This window comes from Gymnogyps californianus, chromosome 2 (genome assembly GCF_018139145.2).
Source record: "Gymnogyps californianus isolate 813 chromosome 2, ASM1813914v2, whole genome shotgun sequence".
In the NCBI taxonomy this organism is placed as follows: domain Eukaryota; kingdom Metazoa; phylum Chordata; class Aves; order Accipitriformes; family Cathartidae; genus Gymnogyps; species Gymnogyps californianus.
The window spans coordinates 117220863-117245654 of NC_059472.1; the positions used below are offsets into that span (position 1 = coordinate 117220863).

Genomic DNA, 24792 nt, shown 5'->3' on the forward strand with positions numbered 1-24792 from the left:
ATTAAGATGAAGCTTTTTTCTCACACATCTCGTGAAGTAGAGATGGGATGCCGCTTCTGTGCACATTGGCAAAGAACACTCACCTTTGAATGCTCTCATGCTTCTTTTTGATCAATAAGACTCGGGAGCAGGTAGGAGAGATGAGCCCATGGCTTGTATCCTACCAAAGAGAGTAGGGATGCAAGCTGGGAGAAATCAATCTCTCTCCCTATTTTTTTGTGTAGAAGGCCTTTGCTCTTCTGAATACCAAAACTAGCAATAGTGAAGTGCATGTGGGAGATAAACAGGATGATTTTCTACGTGGTATTGGGTCAGGAAAACAATTTCAGTGTTCTGGAAGATCAGCAGTCAGACCCAGCCGTGAGCCCTCTCTTCTCCCAGCTGCCCAGCGCAGTTCTGTCCGCCTGCCCTTGTGTGCCATGTACCCCGGCCCTCACCATCTCGAAGGCGCTGGCCGGGCCCGCACTGCGTATGATGGTGTTTTTCCTGTCCTGGGGAGACCAGAACGGGATGCAGGACTCCACATGCCGTCTCAAAAGTGCCAGATAAGATAGGAGAGCATTTTTAAAGTCGTTTTTTATTGGGCTTTATTGTTTTTTAAATTGGGTTTTATTGTTTTATATTGGTTTTTAATTCTTTCTTGGCCAATCTTGCCAAAACTTCTTCCTGTCAGAACTGAAGTCTTCTGCTTCTCCAAAGGAAGAGTTGTCTCTCCATCTTGAATGTTTGCAGGGATGGCGCATCTACCTCCTTTGATGATGTGTTGCTATTCTCTGCGCACTGCCAGGCAGGTCTGGCTTCATCTTCACCGCCCCATTTGGTAGCTGAGGCAAGAGCTAGCTGAGGACAGCCACCCCCCACTGGCTCTCTCATCCGCAGACCGAAAAAATGCCACCTCCAGACCCCAATAACCTCGGTGACGCTCCAGGGGAGTCCAGCAGGCTCCGGCGGTGTCCAGTGGTGTCCGGCGGTGTCAGTGGTGTCCGGCGGTCTCCGTGGTGTCCAGCGGTCTTCGGTGGTCTCCAGCGGTCTCCGATGGTCTCCAAGGGACTCCTCCTGATGCTATGGCGCTGCCGGCCAGAACATGGCAGCCCTCTCCTTGCCTCTTCCCCAGGGCTCAGGGCAGAGGAGATGGCCCCCCTTCCTGAGGGGTGAGAGTAAGGGGTGGGCAAGCAGGGCTCAGCTGCGGCTTGACAGCTGGGTGATCTTCCTGATGAGCCTGCTGGGTGTCAGTGTGGATGGTTGACTTATGGCTAGCATCGGCTGCAGGGGTGGCACCGCTTGTTGGGAGCTGGTGGTTTGGAGGGTCCCTGAGAGCCCCCCGGCGGTCCTGCGGCACTTTGGGCACCATGGTGTTGGAGGCACCCCGGCCATGGTGGTGCAGTGCCCCATCAGCCCTGCAGGAGCTGGATCCACCTCCATTGGCTCTTCCTCCTCTTGAGGTGGATGCACCTCCATGGGCTCATGCCATTCTGTGCGGGTGAGCTCCAGCCACCGCTCGCCTGCCATAGGTGTTGCTGCTCTGGTCAGCCTGCTTCCGTTTTTGGGGATGTGGAGGCATCCTCAGTGGTTCCAAGAAGCTCTTCTTGCTCGTACCACTGACCATGGGCTCTCGCCTCGCTTCGCTGGATCCTCCTCTACCAAACATGCTTGGTGTCAGAATCTCGAGCTGCTCAGCGAGCTGTGGGCCAGCCGCAGGGGTGCCTGCTTGTGTAACAGAAGGCTGGTGACACCAGCAACGGAAGTCGCTGTGGCTGGGACGGTGGCCCATGAAGCCATGAAGGCCCCATTCCAGGGGGCCATTTTGCTTGCCAGAGAGAAAGGCTGCCCCTCAGGCACGGGACTGCCCTCCAGCTCCCTTGTGTGCTCTGGGCTCCAGCCCCCTCCTCGTGCCAGGCCTGGGGTCCCCTCAACGCGACAGTGGGCACAGTGTCCCAGGAGGGTCAGGGAGTCTCCATTACCCTCCAACCGCGTGGCTCCCTGCAAGTGGCATCCTCCCACCCGCCAGTAGCAGAGAGGGGCAGAGGGGAGGAGAGGGCCTGGCGTCCTCCAGGCTGCTGGGCAGGGGTGATGGGAGGAGTCCATTGTAGGGCCACCGAGGTCCTTGGGGCCTGGAGGTGGGGTTTTCAGTCTGAGGACGGCAAGGCCCATGGGGGATTGCTGTCCCCGGCTAGTTCTTGCCTCAGCTAACCGAATGGGCGGTTGAAGGTGAAGCCAGAGCCGCCCTGGCATTGCACTAAGAATTGCTGCAGATCAGTCGTGACTCTAGACAAGCACGCAGGACCGATTTGATCTTGGCTACAGGCTCTTCAGGGGAGTGCTTAGGGTGAAGGGTGTGTAGGTACTTCTCTCCCATCAGGTGATTCCCATGTACCTCAAGCAGTGTAAAAGCTGTTGAGAGCACAACATCAGTTAAGGAGCAGAGGGAGGTGTTTTTCTTTCCTCCACAGTGACTAAATGACAGAGAGTCTGCAAACAGAAATCTTGCTGACTGTGGTTGAAAGAAGGAAAATGAAGCTGGCTGTGAAGGTGTTTCTGGTGACGCTGCTGTGCCTGTGCTGCCATGGTGACAGCAGATCCCAAGGTGCTGCTTTTTCCTATGTCCTTCCAGTCCTCTGCTTTCATGGCTTGTATAGATACTGGAAGGCAATACCGACTTTTAAGCTATCCACTGGTGTCATGGGGGAATGTGTCATCTCTCTGCTATTTACTAGTTTCCTTTCTCCCTTTGGCTTGTGGTTTTTTGTCCTGGCCACTGTGAAGACTGCATCTTTAGAGGGCTGTTTGTCTTTTCTTTGGGTTAGATTTCTAGTAGCTTTTAGGTGACAGAGAGGGATGGTGCAGGTGGGGAGGAGGGGCTGATGAGCACTGTCATTTTCATGTAATGAAAACCATTCTGGATGATTGCAGTGTTACTTTGCTGTCTTCTTGCTTAATGATCTCTCCTCCCTCTCCCTTCCCTCTCCCTCCCTCCTTTCCCCCACCTTCCCTTTCCTTTCCCTTCCTTTCCTTTTTTCCTTTCTGTTTGTTCTTTTTTCTTTCTCCTTCCCTTTTCCTTTCCCTTCCTTCCATTTCCTTTTTCATTTCCTTCACTGCTGCAATAAAAAGGGGTTTAGCTAGCTTGTACTCTGCTGCCTTTTTTTCCCGGTACCACGCATAAACTAGAAGAAAAACACAAGGAAATCCATTTCGGTAAAACCAGCACGGCTAAAATAAGCTTGCCATTTCAGCACGAAACTAGAGTGTTTACAGGAATCCCTTTGCAGCCCTGAAAGGAGGCAAACTTGCCAGTACATCCAAACGGTAATATACAAATGGAGAAACGTCAGGGGTAGTATTTTACTGCTGACAAGCCGTACGATGCCTTGCACATAGAATGTGCTTTTTACACAGGCATCTCAAATGATTTTATAAATACAGGGAGCGTCACAACACCACTGCTGCGCAGTGCTGGAACAGAGTCATTCCTGGTTTTTGGGAGACAGCTGAAGCACAGCAATTTTTTTCCAGCTGACATAGTTGACAATTGATGGATCGAAGCGTCTGAGTAAGGATTCCCCACTTTGTTCTGGGTTTGTTTTGTGCCATCAGCATGAGAAACTCCCTGGCTCTTACCTTAGGTAGTCTTGGGCAAGTATTTAATCTATCAGCATCATAATTCCTTTATCATAAAATTGAAAAGATTAAAAGTCCAATCATGTCAATGGACTAATGTATTCATTATCGCAGTGTATTTTGAAGACAAAACCATTGTAATAACTGTGTAAGAACACAGATACATCTAGTGTATTGCATACGGAACTAACAAGTGTCGGTAATAGGCACAGTATAAACAGATGGTCTATATTACATACTATCTAATCTCTACCAACTTTACAAAAAATTGTAGAACTCTTTTTTATGCTGCTGTGAAAAAATATTGAAAAAATTGTGTAAATATATATCACCTATAAATAAAGCCCATTAAAATTGATTTGTAAAGCCATGACATGACTAAAACATAACCTTTCATGTTTTTTAAAATGCTTCACACTGCATAAACTCTTTGTACTTGAGTCCACATACATGCTGCTGCTGCTGGGAAAATAACGTATTTATTTCACTGTTGTATCATCCATCTGTTTTAAAGATAATTATCGCCGTGATTTCTGTTTGCTGCTTCGGTTTTGGTTGTTTGCTTTATGGAGCACAAGCAAAACTAAACTCAGGCATGTCCAGGTTTCAGTTTTATTAAGCACTGACCATAATGTATGCATCTGCCCAACACTAGGACATTATAAACAAAGTTTATACTGTTTATAAACAATTTCATGTTCTGTCATATAAGAGCTATCAGTCCATATTTAAAAGCTATTAACCTTGTCTGAGCCAGGAATTCACCGTAGCTTCCCTAAGAAGAAACTCCAGCAGATCACTGGTGAGGCCACACCTGGAGCGCCATGTCCAGTGCTGGGCTTCCCAGTACAAAAAAAAAAAAAGAGATGGAGCTACTGGAGAGAGTCCAGGAAAGGGCCACTCAGATGATGAAGGGACCAGAGCATCTCTCCTATGAGGAGAGGCTGAGAGAGCTGGGACTGTTCAGCCTGGAGAAGAGAAGGCTCAGGGGGACCTCATCAATGTGTATAAATATCTGAAGGGAGGGCGCACAGCGGACAGAGCCAGGCTCTTTCCAGTGGTGCCCAGTGACAGGACCAGAGGCGACGGGCACAAACCGAAACAGGAGGTTCCCCTGAACATCAGGAAACGCTTTTTCACTGCAAGGGTGACTGAGCACTGGCACAGGTTGCCCAGAGACGTGATGGAGTCTCTGTCCTTGGAGATATTCCAAAGTCGTCTGGACACGGACCTGGGCAAGCGGCTCTGGGTGGCCCTGCTTGAGCAGGGGGGTTGGACAAGATGAACCCCAGAGGGCCCTGCCACCCTCAACCATGCTGTGATTCTGTGATCTGAGTGTTCACGTTACGCCAGAGCAGCATCTGAGTGTTAGGCTACAGAATCAGAGGTATTAGGTGTCAAAAGGATTACTGCAGTAATGTGAACCAGAACAGATCAAATTTGAAACATGTCATGCAATAACACTGAATGGAAAAATCTCAGTGCAGAATAGAGCTCCTAAACAAAAGTGGTTTACCAATTACAAAGCTCATCAGTGCATACCCACTTACCTTTTTATTATGATTTTAAGAGGTTCCCATTCATTTTGCTGACCTCCATCCACCTGCCAGAACTTCTGTCCAGGACACTCACTCCTGAATGAGTATTCATTCATATTTGAACAGCAAGAGAAGCAAAGAATCCCAAAAGCTGAACAACTCTTTTATTTCCCGATGGCTTAAAGAAAAACAAACAAACAAAGCAAAAAAAACCCCAACAACCCAGAAACAAAACCCCCAGATGTTGCAGAAAAACCCTCACACAGCTTCCCACCTGCTTGCTCCCGCCTCCGCCCGCCCCGTTTCCATCGGGGTGAAGGAAGAGTGGAGCGAAACCAGCCCAGCCCGGCGCGACCGCAAACCGAGGCCCGGCAGCCCTGCTCTCCACGCCCGGCGACAGGCCCTGGGGCTGCAGGCCGCCCCGGGGAAGGGGCGGGAAGGACGGCACCCACAGCTCCACCGAGGAACCCCGAACACCCGCCTCGCCGCTCCACTCCGCGCTGGCAGCGCGCTGGGCTGACCGGGCGGGGATAGGTGCGCATGCGCAGACGGTGGAGCCGCCGGGGGGGCACACGGTCTGCGCCGAGCGCGAGCTCTCGGGGGCAACGGCGGTTGCCCCGGAAACGGCCGCCGCCGCCCGCCGAGAGGGGAGGGGCGGGGGGACGCGGCCGCGCAACCCCCGGGGGCGGGCCGTGCGAGTCACGTGAGCGAGCCGTCGCCAATAGGAGCGCAGCGAGGGCACTCGCGAGGCTTCGTTCTCTATGGCAACCGTCAGCCCGTAGTCAGCCGCCGAGCCCAGCCGTTGTCCGAGCGCCGGCGAAGGGGCCGCCATGGTGAGTAGCGGAGCCGCCTCCGGCCGTCAGTTCTTCTGGGCGGAGGATGGCGTCGCCGTCTGGCCGCCTTGCTCCCCACCGTGGGGCAGAGCCGCAGCCGTGAGGAGGCTCTCCGCGTCGGCCGGCCGTCGCCGTGGGCCGGCCCGGAGGCTGGGCAGGGAGGCGGCCCGGTCAAGTCCTGCCGGGGACAGGCGGCCATGGTCATGCGGGGGCCGCTCGAGGGGGCTGCTGCTGCCGCCTGCCGTCCTGGCATCCGTGCCACCCCTGTTGGACCCTGCGGAGACTAGTGGGTTGGGGTTTTTGCAGGATCCGATGCCCAGTTGCTTAACTGCGTAACAGCGTAGCTGACTTAGAGATCACGAGTGGCTTTGGCCTGCGCTTACATATTTATTTGTTAGTTTAATGTCCTTTTGTAGCTTCTCTCTGGATTGTGAGATTTCAGCACTGGTGTTGGCATATGTCTTCCTTTCTATCTGTAATGAGTAGAAACTTTTCACCTAAAGAAAACCCAGCAACAGCAAAGACAACATTAATTGAACTTTTCATATGATGTGTCATTTGCAAGATGTGGGACTTTGTGGGAGACATTAGATTTGCAACCACGTTATGAAAGCTTGTTTTATTTACTGCTGTTGCTGTTCCTAGACTGCCTTTAATTTCCAGGCAGTTGAGATCTGTGCTTACATTTTCAGTATTGTTCATCCAGGTATCACAGTATTGCATTTTCACTGGAGCTACCCTGCACAGTTGGATTAATAATGACAAGGTGATCAGATTAACTGTTTGTCTGATTTGCTACGTTGCTGTCTCCGACACCAGCAGTACTAACGAAGTACATTGGAGTAAATGAAATGGACTTCACCTTTGGTTGCATCAGCCCTCCAGGGACTGTGATGATAAACTCCCATTCGTGCCCTGTTATGCCTCCTTGTGTCTTGTGCTACCTGCATGAGCAAGATTATTCTAATGTAATTGGCCATGCCAATACTCCTCCTTTTGAAATAGAGGCATACATAGAAGGGCTAGTTAGCCAGATCTAAAAATGCTTCCTTCTTAATTTGCCCTGGGAATATTTGTTTCTGGGCAATAGGCTGTTGAGAAACAAATTCAGATTATCACTTAAGATTGTATGAGAAGTCTCAAGATTTTACATATAAACTAACAAAGAAACATAACATACTTTCCTGTCTATTTTTGTTAGTACATCTATAAAAGATACATCATCAGCTACATTATGTACACGTACGTGTAACAAAGACAAATTTATCCAAGAGCTGCTTCTCCCCTACAGTCCTTCTGGTTCTGATCCTCTGATTGTCTCTGATTTTGTATGACTTTTCTAAGGGTACTGGTCACTTGAGGACTTAATTCCAAGTACTGGTGCTTTTAAAGGGGGAACACTTATTGGAGGTATATAGGGATAACACATATGAAAATATGGTGTTTTTTTAACATACTAGTTAACATGATAACCTCTGCAAGCAAGCACAGAAACTAGTCAGAAGGCAAGTCTTTGCAATACTTATGCTCCTTTTTACTTATTTCATTGTACATTTATCTTTGTGCTTATATCCTTATCCACAGGCAGAGCTAGGCCTTAATGAGCACCACCAGAATGAAGTGATCAACTACATGCGCTTTGCTCGTTTCAAGCGTGGCCTGTGTCTCAAAACAGTGGATTCTTGTTTTCAGGACCTTAAGGACAGCAGGTACCATGGAGGGCGGTTCTGAGCAAGAATAAAGCAAAATATGCTAGCAACAATTGCAGGTTTAAATGCTTTATGGGGCAACTTTTCTCTGTTTTCATTTGTATGTTCTTAGTGAGGAAGAAAGACCCAATGATTTTGCAAATGTTACAAGTCAAGTCCTTTTAAAACTAAGTTGTTCAAATTCTTAGGAATTAACATAGATATTGACAGCATGACATTGCTTTAATCTTACTTCTAATGTCTAAATTTGATGCAAGACTGTAGCGGAAGTAATATTTGTGATTGTAATGTTTCCAAGAGAAAATTTAAATACAGTAACCAGTTAGTAGTGCCATGGTCATGACTGACACAGCCACTACTGACAGTGGATGTTTCAGAAGAACATTGCATTATATAAGAGTGATACCTGTGTAGTGAGTCTCATAACAATGCAAAATTGTTACCTCTATCATACATGACTCATCTTGACTGCTCTGTTTAGACTTGTTGAGGAGACCTTTACAGTCGATGAGGTGATAGACATGCTGGATGGACTGCAGACCATTGTACACAGTGAAGTGGAGTCGGAGCTCATAAATACGACTTACACCAATGTTTTACTTCTGCGGCAGCTCTTTTCGCAAGCTGAGAAATGGTACCTTAAGTTACAGACGGACGTCTCTGAATTGGAGATCGGTAACATATATTAGACTGTACAGAATGCCTTTCAATAATAGAAAACTTCAGTGTTGACTATTTGCATTCTTTTCCTATCCATAGAAACCTATTCTTTTACTATTTTATCAATGATAGGTTAGTTTCAAGTCTTCCATCTATAAAGTAGCAAGATACACAATAATTTCAAATTTGTCAGGAAGATGTTTTTATTGTAATGTTCTTACTTGAATCAATCAGTTAAGAGCAGGTGATAGGATTTGATTAAAAAGCCTTTGTTGTCTGAGTAGATTATATTTTAATCAAGGATGCTAAATCTTACAGTTCTAATGCATATACCATACCATTGCATGACGTGATCTGTTGCATTTATTGTATTTGCATAGGACTTCATTCTGTACTTCTGATGAGAATCTTACATGCAATAAAGAGCATAGTATCAGCCAAAATGTGTTTCATAGCATAGCTCTTTTAGTAAATAAATGCCTCCTTTTACTTTTCTTTTCAAGAGAATTGTTGGAACAGGTTGCTGAGTTTGAAAAGTCAGAATTTACATCTTCGAACAAGAAGGTAGAGTTTTATTTTAATCAAATCATAATCAAATGTCATGTGGAGTCATGACAGATGTTTAAAATACTTAGTACTGACTCTTTGTGCTTAAGAGAGAAAAACAAACAAAAACAAAACCCCACCCTTTTTCAAAACAATCTTTGAAAGTCTCCAAAAGTAACATTTTGCAGTTCAGCACCAGGGCTCACACTGAATTGCCTTGGCTGTTTCCAGATTGCAGATTCTGCACATCTGGGGCAAGCCTCATAATCCTCATCCCAAAGTCAGCCAGACCAGGGATGTGTTGGAGCACCTGCTCCTGGGTTCCCTTCCCCCTGGAAACTGGAGTAAGACTGGGACATTGGCTTGTCCCAACATGGAGTCAAGAGCTGAGAAGATTCCACAATACAGATGTGACTCTAGCTTATCTTGTATGATTACAGTTGCACCTTATTTGATTTGTAGCTGTGCTGGGTTCGGCTGGGATAGACTTGATTTTCTTCTTGGTAGCTGGTATGGTGCTGTGTTTTGGATTTAGTGTGAGAAGACTGTTGATAACGCTGATGTTTTGTTGCTAAGTAGCCCTTATCTTAAGCCAAGGATTTTTTCAGTTTCCATGCTCTGCTGGCAAGCAGGTGTGCAAGGGGCTGGGAGGAGCAGAGCCAGGGCAGCTGACCCGAACTAGCCAAAGGGCTATTCCATGGAACGTCATGCCCAGTATATAAACGGGGGGAGTTGGCCGGGAGGCGTGGATCGCTGCTCTGGCATCGGTCCGCAGGTGGTGAGCAATTGCATTGTGCATCACTTGTCTTTTCTTGGGTGTTATTTCTTTTTTTTTTTTTTTTAATATTCCTTTCATTTTCTTCTTCTTATTATTTAGTTAGTAGTGTATTTTATTTTACTTTAGTTGTTAAACTGTTCTTATCTCAACCCACAAATTTTACTTTTTTTTTCCTCCTCCACCCACTGGGAGGGGGGAGGGGAAGTGGCTGCATAGTGCTTAGTTGCTGGCTGGGGTTAAACCACAACAGTAGCATAAAGGTATATATAGTTAATATATATTATATTTGAATATTTAAAATAAGAAATTATTTGGAGCTGTGTAAATACTTTTTACTCTTACAATCACTCAAATATTTTTTTCTGTTTTCATTGTCTTTTGGTTGCTGCAGCATCGGTAGTCTTTTGTAAATTCAAGTTTGCAATCCTTTTATGTCTCTTTGCAGTATTTTTGTTTAACTTTAGCTGAAAGTGAAGTATATAATGGAGCCAAGGTACCAGTAAAAACTGAACTTGAAATAAAGGTCATTCATTTGCTGTACAAAAGAAAGCTGAATTGACTGTCAGTAGTTATTTTACAGACTAAAGGATATTTTCTTCCTCTTAGAAATCTGTATAATTTACTTTTTAACCTTTATTATATCTTTAGCCCAGTGCAGATCTCATTAAACCAAAACTGGCTCCATTAAATGAAGGTGGGTCAGAGCTGCTAAACAAGGTAAAACTTGTCTGTTCGTGCAGTTGTGGTCAATGACCATTCTGCTTATCCAGCTGAACTGGATAGCTGTACAGTAATATTTGTATGTGCCTATCACTGTATAGATGTCAAGGTAATATACCCCAGAATGTAAAGTAAATGCTAATAAATTAATAAATATTGTAAAGCATCTTAAATTTATTGTGTGGTTATGATCTCTAACATGTATTGCAATATTGACCTTCCTTTTGCAAAGACATTTTAGCATTTGTAAATATTTATTTTTCCATTAATGAGGTAAATTAGTAGAAATCAGTATTCATTTTGTTCTGTGCAGCTGGCTGGCTTTCCAACAAGGAAGTAAATTAAAATATGTAGCTGGCTGAAATGATTAGGTTATCAAACATTTTCTGTATTACTCGAAGTCAATCTTATTACATTCAGTCTTTTTTCTTTTGTTAGTTGGTTAAATTCCTCCTAAAGAAACAAGCACTTAAAGAATTTGGAATTTACTAGTTTTGAAAACATCTAATTTCCCACTTGCTAAAGATTTTCAGAATTACAAAATACATTCTAGTATTTAATGTTATCAGTAGTTTTTATTAGGTATTGAACTTGTTTAGTTTGACTGAACTCTTTTAAAATGCCACACTTCTTATAATACACTTTTAAGTTATGGGCAGTCTAGATATTTAGCAAGGAATTGCGTTTTCTGTCTTCTAGCCTGCGTTACCAAAGTGATCTGTCAAATACAGTGTCTGAATCAAATTGTTGTTACCCATTAAGATAAAATTCAAGAATTCAGACTTGTATTTTACTTATAGATCAATGTAGTTCTCCTTCAAAAATAATTTCAAAATCTGTTTCATAACAGTTTTTGCTGAATATGTGCATCTGATGTCTTTTTTTTTTTTTTCCTCAAAATAATTCAAAGTTTATGTGGTGAATTTACTCTGACTGATAAAACATGGTTATTTGCTGTGACACAGAACGTGATATGCAGTAACCTGGTATTTGTCTCTTTTAAACAGGAACTATGAACAAATTCTTACTTGCCTGTTGATTGAAAATAAAAATGATGAGCAGCAATCGTGAATCTTTCTTTGTTGTGAATATTGATACTAACAAGATGCTGAGCTCACTAGTCTCAATTCAGTAAAGCGTGTGCCAAATTTAAGTGAACGGTCCTATATATTACAGTAGAATTGGAGACTTAAATTTCTTGCTGACTGAAGCAGAAAGCACAATAAATAAATGGATTACTGATTTCTTATGAAGGCCATTTTTATAAGCATTTAGAAGCTTGTTTGCTTTCCTAAGCTATGAAGCGTATTTTCTTACATGAAATATTTGTAAAATTCAAAATAGCACAAGAGTGTTCACAACCTTTTTCTCATTCATTAACCCAAAGACAGTTGCTTGTCTCCAAGAAGAAAATGAAAAATTGAAGACCAGACTCAAGACAATAGAAACACAGGTAAATTCCCTGTAAGCTTGGATACTTAATGCTATTTACGTATTAAAAAATACCTAAATAAGAATCCCATGGTTATTATTCTTATGTTTTCAATTAAAATATGTTTCTGAGGTATTACATTTTCAATGTATCACAGGCTACAGCTGCACTAGATGAGAAGTCCAAGCTAGAGAAGTCACTGAAGGATTTACAGATGATTCAAGGAGATCAAAAGGTAAATATAATTAAGATTTCCCCCACTACCACCCCCGTTTAACACAACTGTTGCCTGTACATCTAAAAAGTTGGTCTGTATGGTGTGTTTCTTTTCTGGCAAATACAGAAGTTCAAGTTAGTATTGTCATGTTCCTGCTGACATTGTCTGTTCCTGCTGGTCTGTCAGTCAACAGATAATCCAGAACGTGTGTTTATGTTATGACATGTATTTTTTGTCACATAGACCATGATAAATTATTTTCAGAAAATATTATTCCAGGTACTATCAGGAAGTAGTATTCCAGAGTTCATATTGTCAGGGGTGATATTTGTATTAACAGATACAAATTTATTTCTGTTTGTTTCTTCCTGTTTACTAATGAAAGAATGATATCTAACCTGGGTTTTATAGCAACAATAAAACACTAATTCTTTCAAGCATTTGTCACACTTGATATTGACATGGACAAGCCAGACGTGCTGCTTCTCACTTCAGACTTTAAAACCTAAATACTTGTATGCAAGTGTCCAGTGTTGTATATTCTTAAACATCAATTGAAGTTTTGCTACAAATGTCAATGATCATGGGTCAGATGGCAAATGTCTGATTTTGTGCAGTTCTACCCATATCAGCATACTGTCAAAAATGGTTCACCGTTTATTTTTACTACTTGAGGTTCTTAATCTTTTTGTAAATGAGGGCTCAAACACGGTGAGTTGCTGCTGCAGAAAAAAACCATAAGAAGCTAGAAGTCATGCACGTTGACACAGATGAATCTGTTCAGGTCACCTTAGTATTTTTTAAGTTTGTACCTTTATTTTGTCAATAATTAGAATTTTCTAAAGTTTGTTCACGTGTGATTGTTTCTTAAATTTAAAACATTTCAGTTCAAACTTTTAACAAAATTAGAACACTTTAATCCCATTATTTTGAGAAACTGACTTTTTAAAATTCCTGCAGTATTTGCAGATTTGGAAGTGAAGTTCAATATCGTAAAACATTTCCACTTTAATTTTCATATTTTAATCCCGATTTCTTTTTATTTTGCTTTCTAACTGGTTTATGGTATGTACTTGACTTTCTTAATATGTTATAATTTTATCTAGTAACTTTCAATATCTGTATTCAATAATGTTATTTAATAGGGAACTTGATTTGTCAGTCATGGCAAATATTTTCTTTATCTGTTTTGTTAAGCCTTAAATTATTAAAGGTTTAAAATATTAAAGGTGTTTATTAAATCCTGGATAATAGCATTTGTAGTTTTAAAAGATTGGCACCAAATCTCATCCTACTTTTCTGGTTAAACATGAATTGGCCTCAGTGTCAGGGCTGCTGAGTATCTTCAGCTTTCATGTCCTAATTTGCTCTCTATAATCTGTCACTTTCTTCTCCAGCTCTTACTTTTTTTTTTTTTAATAGTTAATATGGTTCCACACATTAAGTGTGAACCACAGTTTGGGAGTAACTGCTCTGTTGGATCAGATTAACTTGAGGATTTAGAATTTTTACGTAATTGATTTATGTCACAGTTTGGAAAAATGGTCACTGTCTATTCTGATCTGAAACATTATACATTGTAGTGCTTTTCAGCATCGCAGCCTTGGACTCTGTCTCAAAATTCAAAATAAGCTTTTCTTCTGTACAGGTACCATTATCAAGTGGTTTCCTATGCTCAAATCTTACCTTCCATATAGAAAAAGGAGCAGAGCTTCCTTAGTTTTAGATTTTTGTTCTTTTTAAGGTGCTGCTGGTTCAGCCTCATCCTGAGTGATTATACTTTTGAGAGCCTGAAGTTGAGCTTTTAAACCTGAGAGGGTTTGTTTTTTTTTTTAAATGGAAATCCATAGAACAGTTACATGAATACAATGTTTTGTGACCCAGAACTGATGGCCAGAAGAGTTTGGGTTGTTTCTTCTCACAAGGAAACAGGAAAGTTGCTTCACAAGCAACTGTGGAGGCTCTTTTTGTAATGCATCTGAGAACAGTGCAATATCGGTACCTGACTGATAATACGAGCCTTAACACTTTCATCCTTTCCTACCTGTATTACACTAACAGCTTTTGAAATGCCTGTGATATTTTACCTGCTTTAAAAATACATTATAGCATAGACATTCAGATCTTAAACTGTAATTTACTATTTCTGTATGCTAAATAACTTCTTGTGATATGCTTCATCCTGTGGCTTCACCTAATTCCTGAAGAAGTGAAGTACAAGAACTTGAAATCTCAACTTGGCAGAGAAGACATTCCAGCCATCTTTAAAATGCATTTATTAACAATTTTTTGAAGTTATAAATTAGTGCTTTAACTGATTTTTTTTAGTTAAAGCACTTCTAATTTAGGCTTTACAGGAATAACGTGAATGTAATTATTAAAAATTAAGATGTACCCCCTTTATGTGGAATTTTGCACTTGATATTTTAAATATATCTTCTCTTGCATTTGACATATTTTAAATATTTCTTCTGTTGAAGATGAATGCAAACCAGGATATCACCGAACTGGAGAATAAAGTGGCAGCTTTGAAATGCCAGTTTGAGAAGACTTTGAATGACTCTACTGCAAACCAAAAATTCTTGGAAGAGAACTTGGTGACAACAAAACATGACTTACTTAAGGTTCAGGATCAGCTATCCACAGCTGAAAAGGTTAGCATTTTATTGTAATGTAAAGATGAGATCCTTGCACATTTAACTGATTAGTAATTTAACAAGCTTACACTACAGGATGCAGAGTTTATTGGGTCACACTTGTGCCTGTGTATTTTTGTTATTTCAGTGGAAAAACAAGTTATATGTAAAAGAGCAAAAATACAACTAACTGCGTGATTATAACTAGATGAATACTTTAAAAATTGCCCATTTGTCTGCATAGAAATTTTTGAATGAAACGTGTATTCCCAGTCTTCAGAAGACTTTTAGCCTGATTTCATTAGAAAATAAAGTTTGTGTTTCTCTTTCTCTCCCAGTAATCTCATTTGAATCTACTAGTTGACTTCATCTAAATTTGAGTAAGTTAGACAAACTACTATTCTGAAACTTGAGGAGGAAAAGCAAGTCATCTTTTTTAAAAAGTGTATTAGCCTGGTCTTCATAATATGTAAATAATATGTTGATGTTATTATTATGTAGGAATTGGAGAAGAAATTTCAGCAAACAGCTGCCTATCGCAACATGAAAGAGATTCTCACTAAGAAGAATGAACAGATAAAGGATCTACGTAAAAAACTTTCCAAGTAAGTGGTGCTGTTCTGTCTGTCCAAACAGGATCCTTGTTCTGGATCCGTGTTCTGCTCCCATTTTGTTTTTGTAGATGTGAAGCTGTCTCTAAAACAGACTATAAATTTTTCCTTAAAAAGAATTTCTAGTAGGCTGTTCCCTGATTTTTGACAAGCCAATCCTTTTAATGGATGCTAGGTGAATAGGACTGATGTGTGCAACAGCAGCTACCATGTAGCAAGTAATGAGAGAATTTAGTATGCAGAGGATACAAAATATTCAAGGGTGTGGTAGATAAGCCCCCAGGTGCTACACACAGAGATACAGATCGGAGATGTAACAGATGCTTTGGCATTATCTTATTTCTTCCACACTTGTTTATGGGAATGAGAAGTCCACAGTATGTAAACAGGGTTAGGTTTGTATTGAGTAAAGAAAGATGCACCCTGGCCATTATATTGCGTAGAAGACTATCATTCTGCAAATGTCAAGTGAGCTTTGGCAACGTGGATGCCTTAGACCTATGCTGTAGGAGGACAGAGATGGAACTTAAAATTTACGTTTAAATTTCTGCCTGTATTTTGGGATTTGTGGGCAGGTTCCTGGTCATTCCCTCATTCCACTATTTGGTAAACTAGCCAATTTTAAAAGGAGAAAATAGTCTAAAAAGTATATACATTTGTCTGTGCCCTAAGTCATACAGTGAACCTTGACAGGAATGTGTCACTAGTGGGAGTAATTTATTACTTGGGTTTCATATTTTCTTTAGAGTAGAAAATACCCAAGAGACATTTTGTCTCTGTTTTAATTTTTTTTTTTTTTTTTTTTTAATCCTCAGATATGAGCCGGAGGACTAAAATACCAAAAACATCTGATCTATCAGAAGCTGCCATAGAAAGAAAATGTAGACTGGTATTATTTTTCAATAATTTTTGTTTTGAATGGTATATTTTTTGCTTCTAGTGCTTAAAATAACTTTTATTAATACTAATAACACGCTGAAACTCTTACCTTACTTCCTTGTAAACCTACAATTTATAGGTATTCGTTTCTGTAGTCACGTTTTTAGTTGTTAACCATCAACATTCCTTGAGAAATAGCAAACAGGAGCTTATTGAAGGACTGAGATCATTCTCTACAAAGAAAGGAGTTTATTTTTGTTAAGAAAAGAAAAAAAAGAAAAAAAATAAGCATTAGGGTTTTTGATGTCTCTGAGGTGGAAACTCCAGTTGTTACTTTTGTATAGTTAATGTAGCCATGAAGTGGCATTATATGTGAAAATTCCATCAGTGGAAGTAAAAAGTAGGAGGAAAAATGAAACACGCTGATTCTGCAATGTTATTTCACACTGGACATGTCATACCTCAGCAAAATGTGATCAGTAACATTTTGCTAGAGGATGTTCATTAGATAGTGAGGTAAATATGCGTTATAGCAGAAGCACTGGACCCTTTCAAATAAAGCCACTAATTGAAGTTAAGCTTTTTCACTTGAATTTTTGAAACAAATTTTAACATCAGAAGACAGATTCTGATTTTGCCAGTATTCTTAATATTAAGACGATAATCTGAAAATGCATGGGGAAGTTGCTAATGGAGCAACTTTCTTGGGAAATAAGTTATTTTAGATGTTTTCATCTCCTTTCTTAATGTAACTTCACCAGAAAACAGCTTACTTCTCTCAAGTCTTTTACTTGTAATCCTCTGCCTTGCATTTATCTGGCAGCCTCTTAATAGTGCATTCTACTTGTTCATCTGTCCCTGTTCATATGTATGTTGTATTTTACTCCAAATAAAACCGTTATGTTTTCAAACATTTAATCTTTAAGGAGCTGGTTTATTATAGGAATGTTTTCTATAGCTCTTTTTTTAATATCTGTAGAAAGAAGTGGCAGATCAGTAAATAATCTTGTTAGAAGTGTGAACATGTAAATTACAGATTCATGTTCAAAGCCACACCACATCAAACAGCTGTAAAAAAGTGTACCAGTGGCAGGGCTGGGAAAAGGCTGGTGTGTGTGTGTTACAGAAACTGGCATTTAACAGTGCTTGTCTCAGGAGCTGCTTGAACTGAAATGGATCAATTTCCCTCATTCTTTCTCGAGCGGGCAAAGCTGTTAAAATTGCTCAAGCTGTGATGCCCCAGTCAAATCTGCCATACACTTGCAGTCTGTAAGTTTTTTGTCCTTTTCTCCCCACTGGTTAAGCAAGAATGGTTTGGGATAAAGTCCTGTGTCTGTAACATGATATTATTGCTGTATCACAATAGTAGGGCTTTATGGGGTGACACAGTCCTCATGCAGTGTCAGTTAAATTCATGAAAGGTATTATTTTGCCCCTTGTACAGTCACTAAAATGTTAAGTTCTTAATAGGGAAGTACCAAAGAGCTTTCTGGCCTGTGTTTGCTCAGAGCAATTATGTTGACACCAGCAGGAGTACTTGTCTGGGTGAATATTGTGTTTTTCTTCGTAATAAAATTCATTTTAACAAGATCAGTTACTATTTCTAAAATGGCAGGTAAAGGGTGAAGAAAGGCAGAGAATCTCATGACTTCTGCTGGCCTTCTCTTTTCTGATAAATCTTTGGCTGTTGACTTAGCTAGAATATTGACTCTGTGATAGGCCTTCATTATCTGCTTAGAAACCATCTCAACAAGAAAGTACGCTATCAACTTCAGTATATGGATAGGTCTCGATGAGATAAGTTGGCTGTAGGCAAGTGCGGTTACAGACCATGTTATCTCCTCAAATGAGTAAGGCAAATATTGTAGAGAACTGTGTAGTGCAAAATTGAAACACTGACTTTGATCACCTGTCTTGCAGATTGCCAGTTTAGCAAGTATGAGATCACTGTGATGCTCTCGTTGGTTTGTGTTGCACAATGGCTAAGTAAAGGTCTTGTGTGGAGCTCTTGATGAAAAATACATCATCTGTCAAAGATGATGTAGCTGTCAAAGAAGACCTGGAGCATTATACAGTAGCAATTTTACTTTTGTTGAGATAGGTACAATATTTTGAAGATGGAGATAACATCTGAACCTCTCCTGACAGTGTCTGATGTTTCTAAAACTTCACATCTTTCCCTGAGATGTAAATTCTAATACTGCTTTTACCAGCCTTTGTTCTTCGGAAGTTCATTATACCGCTTAAATAGACATCATCCATTTCTTCCACTTCAGCTGTTAATTCCCTAGTTATGCCTGAAGGGAACGTTTAAAAAGAAAATTTCTCTGTAACTGGCTGATCTGCAGGAATCAAATCTCTTTCAAGCTGGGTGGGTTTTTTGTTTTGCTTGCAAACTGAAGAATATTTTCCATGGGAATGAAATCTAGGCAGCTCAGCTTCGCTAGTATTGACTCTGACAGCTAACAACCAACCCTGTGCTCTAGCCGTGACTTGAGTTCAGTGGTTGCTCGATAATAAATGAGCCAGCAGTGCTGCATGCTACCATCTTAATGAGACAGGATATTACCCAATGTTCTTTAACTATTCATAAAGTACTCCTTAATCTGGTTTTCTCTTGTGGATAATAGCCATTTTTTTAAATGTCCTAAGACAAACACTAATATATATTAACACTTAAACTGCAAGTGCTCCTCTTTATTTGATAGGCTGATGTAAGGACAGCTGTAGTTTGGACATTTCTCACATACCTTGCTTTTGGGAAACCCACAGTCGTCTGCCAGGCACTTAGATTTCAATCCAGCCAAAAAGTTCTTAAGATTCCTCAGTTTGGTTTCCCTCTTCTGGCATTATCAAGGACAGCTCTTGGCTTCTGCGTGATACCAAATGCTGTCAGACCACAGTGAAATGATTCTTACCGCCTGTCGTGGTTTAACCCCAGCCGGCAGCTAAGCACCACGCAGCCGCTCGCTCACTCCCCCCCACCCCTGGGATGGGGGAGAGAATCAGGAAAAAAACCTCGTGAGTTGAGATAAAGACAGTTTAATAGGACAGAAAAGAATGAAAAACAATGCTAATGATAATAATAATATGACAATAGTAATACTAAAAGAATTAAACTATACAAAGCAAGTGGTGCACAATGCAATTGCTCACCACTCATTGACCGATGCCCAGTTAGTTCCCAAGCCGCGATCCGCCCCTCCCAGCCAGCTCCCCAGTTTATATACTGGGCATGATGTCATATGGTATGGAATAGCTCTTTGGCCAGTTTGGGTCAGCTGTCCTGGCGGTGTCCCCTCCCAGCTTCTTGTGCCCGTCCAGCCTTCTTGCTGGCTGGACATGAGAAGCTGAAAAATCCTTGACTTAGTATAAACACTACTTAGCAACAACTAAAAACATCAGTGTGTTATCAACATTATTTTCCTACTAAATCCAAAACACAGCACTATACCAGCTACTAGGAAGAAAATTAACTCTGTCCTAGCTGAAACCAGGACACCACGTCAGGAAACAAACATGAATCGTCTTGGGTGTCAGGTAGCTGAATGGATCAAGCTTAAAAAGTTTGATCTGTTCTAGAAGGATGTGCCTTTTAAAACATATTAAAAAACAATTTGATGTAATTTGAAGGTAAGTTTGTATGTGAGCAGGTAAGAATTGTTATTGTAATTATTATTGTAAATGTTTATAACTGGATTTGAGCAGAGAATGTGCCCACGGGAGTTACGCTATGACTGTTAATTTTGACAATGTCCCAGTGACAGCGTTGGCCCAGGATTGCTGCCTTGCTCTGGCTGCCTACAGACTCTCCCTGAGGGTACCTAGATCTGCCCTCCTTACCAGTCTCCTCTCAGACATATCCTGAAACATTAGGCAGCCTGTTTGGAGTCACCTCTTCTCCAAATAAAGGTGGGTAGATACATGTCATTCTGTTTCAGCAGTCTTAATATCTAGAGACTTTTATTTTTTAATTATTTTTTAATTATTATTTTTAGGAACCTGTTAATGTAGTGTCTTGGAGTGTCCGTTGTAAGTAATGGTGATGCTGAGTGGTTGGTGCAGGACTGAGAGGGCAGCTCAAGACTGACAGCTGCTGGTGAACAAGAGAGCTGCCCGGAGATCTCCCCAGACTGCAGGCAAGCTTTGACAAAGAGAAGGTGTGAACTGGCAGAAGACAAGCAGAAGAACCGACTGAATAGGCCAGGTATCTTTTTTGTTGTAGTGAGGTGCCAGTTTGTGGCTCTTTTGTTTTACACGGGCCAGTTCTGAGGTCTGGGTGAATTGGGTGCAATTCTGTGAATCAGAACTGTGTTGAGCGCACCTTCATGGAAGGAGTACCCTAAAAAACCACACAGTCAGAAGATAGATAGAGCTGTGGTGCTAAAGAAAAGCAAGGAAAATAAAAAGAGAGACTCTTCTCAGGCATGCTTTTCTTGGAAGGCTGAGGTAACGCAAAACAGTTTTAAGGGTGATTGAGAGGCTGAATATGACTTTAGGGTACAGACCTTAAGGGCATCATCTACAGTGTAGAACTAAGCAGCAAGTAATAGTGATGAGCTGGAAGGAATAATTGCAATCCTAATAACTGCTTAGAGGAGTAACTGTAATCTCCAATTACACGTAGAGCAACCACTCAACAGTTGTCATGGCCTATGAGTTGTCAAAGATCTGGAAATCCAGCTGGATTCTTTCTTTCTCCTAAAGTAAGGAAACATGGATCTTAGAGTAGCAACTGTAAACAGTGAATCTAAACAGAAAAACCATATGTGGGAGCTGCTATTCTCTTGGCTGTATATCTGCTTCCCTTTTGATAGCATCACTAAATATTTGCAGAGGCTGTAGAGACTCTTTCATCACTTCCTTTTGATAATCATCTAATACGCTAACAGCCAGCATGTTTCCATTTGGAAGTGAGTGCTTCCAGGAATGGCAGATACTAAACACCAGAGCTAGCCCTGCTGACACTTTGTCCCCCTCCCACATGTCTGACTCATCAAGGAAAGCCCAGAGGGTTTATTTTTAAATCTGGGGGCTATAGTCCTACATGTTGGATGTAGCATAATAAAGTCCAGGCTACCTGGTAGAATTATCTAGGAGTTGTCCATACCAGACTTCTTCCACTGCTGCTTATTATTCCTTACTCCCTTGTTTCCATCTCTTTCGCCAATAGAACTGTTAAGCTTCTCTCACACCCTCGAATCATGGTCCCCAACCTGTTGCTAGGACCCCAGACTCCCTTTTTGTCTGCATTTTAAGTAGCTGGGAGAGGCGCTTGGCTTCTTACTGTACTGGCATCAAGAGACGCAAGCCCAGGATTTTTAGTTGGTACCTTCACCTAAGTACTTCCAGTTTTGCTTCAGTGAGAAATGGGATTCTCTGCTTTGTTTACCAGCTTCTGATTAGGTTTACCTAGGGCAGTTCACATGCTGTCCCATCAGTCCCTGGCTTGCTGTAGAGATGAACCCCTACCCTTCTCACCCACTCCCCAAACCCACACTCTCAAATTTGTTAGGTACTGGGGGAAAAAATTCTTTCTAATCCTCCTTTAACATGAGCAGTGAAATGATCAAAAGTTCTTGCATGTGTCTATTAGAGGCTTATCTTTGTCCCTGAAGATAAAGCCCAAGTCCTCCCCTAACCCAAATGAAGGAAGTTCAAAGGAGATAAAATCTTGAATAGCATCAGAAATAGTATTGATTATCTGAGGTGTGTATGGGAAGTCCCACAGCAAGAATTCCCGAGTGTTACCTGTTTAAATACATTTAAATATATTTAAAGCCTGTTTCTCAAGGAGCCACTGGATGACAGGCATTTTGCTGGGTGCCTATGTGCATGACCACCTTTAAAAAAACCCTCATAGTAGTTTGTGATCTGACCTGCTTATGAGACTGACATTTGTCAGAGAGGCAAGGATTCATTTCATTGCATCTGAACTTCCTGATCTGGCCTGACCTGAGCCGAGGACACCACACCTCTCTGCCTGCACAGTCTCCCCAGTCCATTAGTAAACTAGTTTGAAATGTAATGGGAAGGAGGTACAGAGCCAAGAAAATGTTTAACTTGATTATGCTCATCAGTAGCAGTAATCTATTCACACAGAAGCATCCCAAGCGCTAGTGATGTGCTATTTTTTAAGGCTGTCCTGTCTGTGATTTATTAAATGCTCTAAGTTATTTATAAGTATCATTTGTAATAAATCCCACAGGCAGTGATGGACATTTAACTTTTTAATAATTTGCAAAAGTTTTCATGATGTGGGACAGCTAACTTATATGTAGCTTCTCAGTGTGTGTCCTTCAGTTTAATAGCTTATGGATCTAAAATTACCTTGGATTTTTCCTTCCAGCAGAATTCAGGGTTACCCATGAGACGTATTTCCAGGGCTAGCTGGCATGTTGCAATTCTGCGGGCAAGACAAGAACTGCAAGGATGTTGCAGAAGAGCCACGAGCTCCCTCAAAACTGTACTCTGGAAGGGTTTGGCAAACCCTGATGTTTTCCAATGACAACCTCCATTTCTAACAGCGCTAAAACACATTGTGAAGAATGGATTCACTTATGGGAGATGCATAAACCTCTTGCAGTCACTTTTTCTAGCATGCAAAAAAGTGGCATCCCACTTTGTGACTTTCCTACTACAGGTGGCTGGTCAGCAAGTCCACCAGAGTGGTTCTGCTGGTCTCAACAAAGTTGCATGACATACTCTGCAGTTTGGGCTCATGTCCAAAGGCCCTGTGGTAGGGGTTCTCACCCGTACCCGCAGCTGGATGCCTCGGCTCTGCCAGTGCCTGATGGGATGCTGGAGCAGCACACACAGCGCTGTCAGGGAGCAGGTTCCCGGCGCTGGAGGAGTGAGACTGACAGCAGCTGAGCGAGTCTTATTTGTAAAACGGACCTGAAAGGTGCCCAGTCCTGGCCTGAAAAAACCACATTTAGACAGAGGAAGGAAGCTGAGTCCTTGGACTTGTTCATCCCCTTTTTATTGCTACAGATGCTGCTGGCAGCCTCCTTCACTGGGAGACCTGTCTGAAGTGGTTGAGCTCAAAGTGTACCTTGGCAGGGGCCCAAGCGCACAGGGTTCATGTTCAGACCTGGCATCTCGGTGTGCGTTCAGACGACGCAAAGGCCTCCTAGGTTCTTCTGCCTCCACAACAGGCCACAGACACCTTTTCCAGTGCCCTTTGTATATATTTGGTGCCTGCTGCTTAAAAGTATTGTAAAACAGCAACTCCTCAGAAAAGTTCATCTGCAGCAGTGGGGTGTAAGCATGAAGGTAAGTGAAAAGAGACTGGGCTATTTCACGCTCTCACACACACTCAGAGCATGTAGAGGGAGGGTAGTATTCCCGGAGAGTCTAACTTGAGTGTTGTACTCAAGGCTGCTGCAGGCTGGTGACCTGCGTGGCTGATAGGGACTGTTTCAAGGCCACTTTTGGAACTGGGGAATGTGCTGGGCTGGTTGGGGTGAGCACCAGGGCACAAGTGATGGGATGCCTGAGGACCTGTTTAGGACAAGGGACACTAGGAATAAAAGGCAGCTCTGACAGCCACTAAGCCCAGTCCTAATGGTCTGGGAACCCCTTCACTGTGCTATCAAATCCAAGCTGGTGCCTCACACGCATGAATGCCACTCCTAGGGAAGAGCACCCTGTGGGGAAGGAGTGTCCCATTTCCAAAACCAAACTGTAGCCCCAGTGTTATTTCCTCCCAGTGTCAAGTCGGCACGTGAGCCGATAAAAATCCCTGGGCTCACATCCTTCCCAGAAACGCCAGTCAAAAAGCAGCTATTCACCCAAAGTACCAATTTTATAGTTCTGTGTGTGTCTATAATCTATTTACCAGCATTCCTACTTCAGTATGTGCCTGTTAATAAGATTAGTAATTAAAAAGCTTGATAGGAATTGGCAAGCACAGCTCCTCCGCCTTTCCCTCCCCTCCAAGCCGGGCTGGCGTGGAGTCTGAGGCAGGGCTGGCAGAGTACCTGAGGGAGTGGAGGCAGGAAGGCGCTGCTGAAACCTCTGCCTGCAAGTCAGCAATGGAGAAATCCCGGCCACTATGGGACAATCCCGCAGTTTGTTTTTGCCTGCATTTCCTATGCCGTGGGGCTGGGAAATGTGTGGAGGTTTCCATACTTATGTCAGATGTACGGAGGAGGTAAGTGTGGTTTATGTTTCTTGGTTCCCTTGAAGAGGAGTGTGGCAAGCTTTAAATCCAAAAGTATGTTGTCCATGCCAGTGCCCTGTCCACCCAGCAGGGTCCAGGGCAGAGTAGGAGGTCAGGCTTTTTGTTGGTGTGCAATCTCTTCTATTGCTGCTTTATTTTACATATTCTTTAGCATACGGCTTTTACCTGACAGCTGCCCCAGGTGTCAGTGGCACTCATTTCCTAGAAGTGCAATGAAACAGCGGGAAGGCCCATGTTTTCTAGAAGAATAGAAGTAGAGTGAGAGATGTAGGTCCACATGGTATTAATTTATTACTTTCTTGCCCCATTGAACCACTCTGAAGGCACCAGAAAATAGTTCAGTTCCTTGTAAGTTCACATATGGGACTTGGAACATATTGAGAAGAGGAGATGCTTAGGCTGATTTAATTTAAGGATCAGCTGTATCATTTAA

At 42.1% G+C, this 24792-nt stretch overlaps 1 protein-coding gene and 2 long non-coding RNA genes across 4 annotated transcripts in view; all 3 read left to right on the plus strand.

Moving 5' to 3' along the window:
- Positions 1-24792, plus strand: part of LOC127013855 (uncharacterized) — a 98838-nt gene that overhangs the window by 37407 nt on the left and 36639 nt on the right. The gene's annotated exons all lie outside the window — the stretch shown is intronic.
- Positions 1-24792, plus strand: part of LOC127013856 (uncharacterized) — a 65672-nt gene that overhangs the window by 29103 nt on the left and 11777 nt on the right. The window lies entirely within an intron of this gene.
- LOC127013849 (leucine zipper transcription factor-like protein 1) lies at positions 5939-16229 on the plus strand. The gene is made up of 10 exons (XM_050892892.1): positions 5939-5986; positions 7571-7695; positions 8177-8366; positions 8854-8919; positions 10328-10396; positions 11787-11852; positions 11989-12081; positions 14541-14702; positions 15186-15289; positions 16111-16229. The coding sequence occupies exons 1-10, from the start codon at positions 5984-5986 to the stop codon at positions 16127-16129; spliced, it is 897 nt and encodes a 298-aa protein (XP_050748849.1). The 5' UTR covers positions 5939-5983; the 3' UTR covers positions 16130-16229.

Coding starts and splice junctions, on each gene's coding strand:
- LOC127013849 (XM_050892892.1), top strand. Junction 10,397..11,786: donor GGTCAGAGCTGCTAAACAAG/GTAAAACTTGTC, acceptor ATTAACCCAAAG/ACAGTTGCTTGTCTCCAAGA. Junction 14,703..15,185: donor AGCTATCCACAGCTGAAAAG/GTTAGCATTTTA, acceptor ATTATTATGTAG/GAATTGGAGAAGAAATTTCA.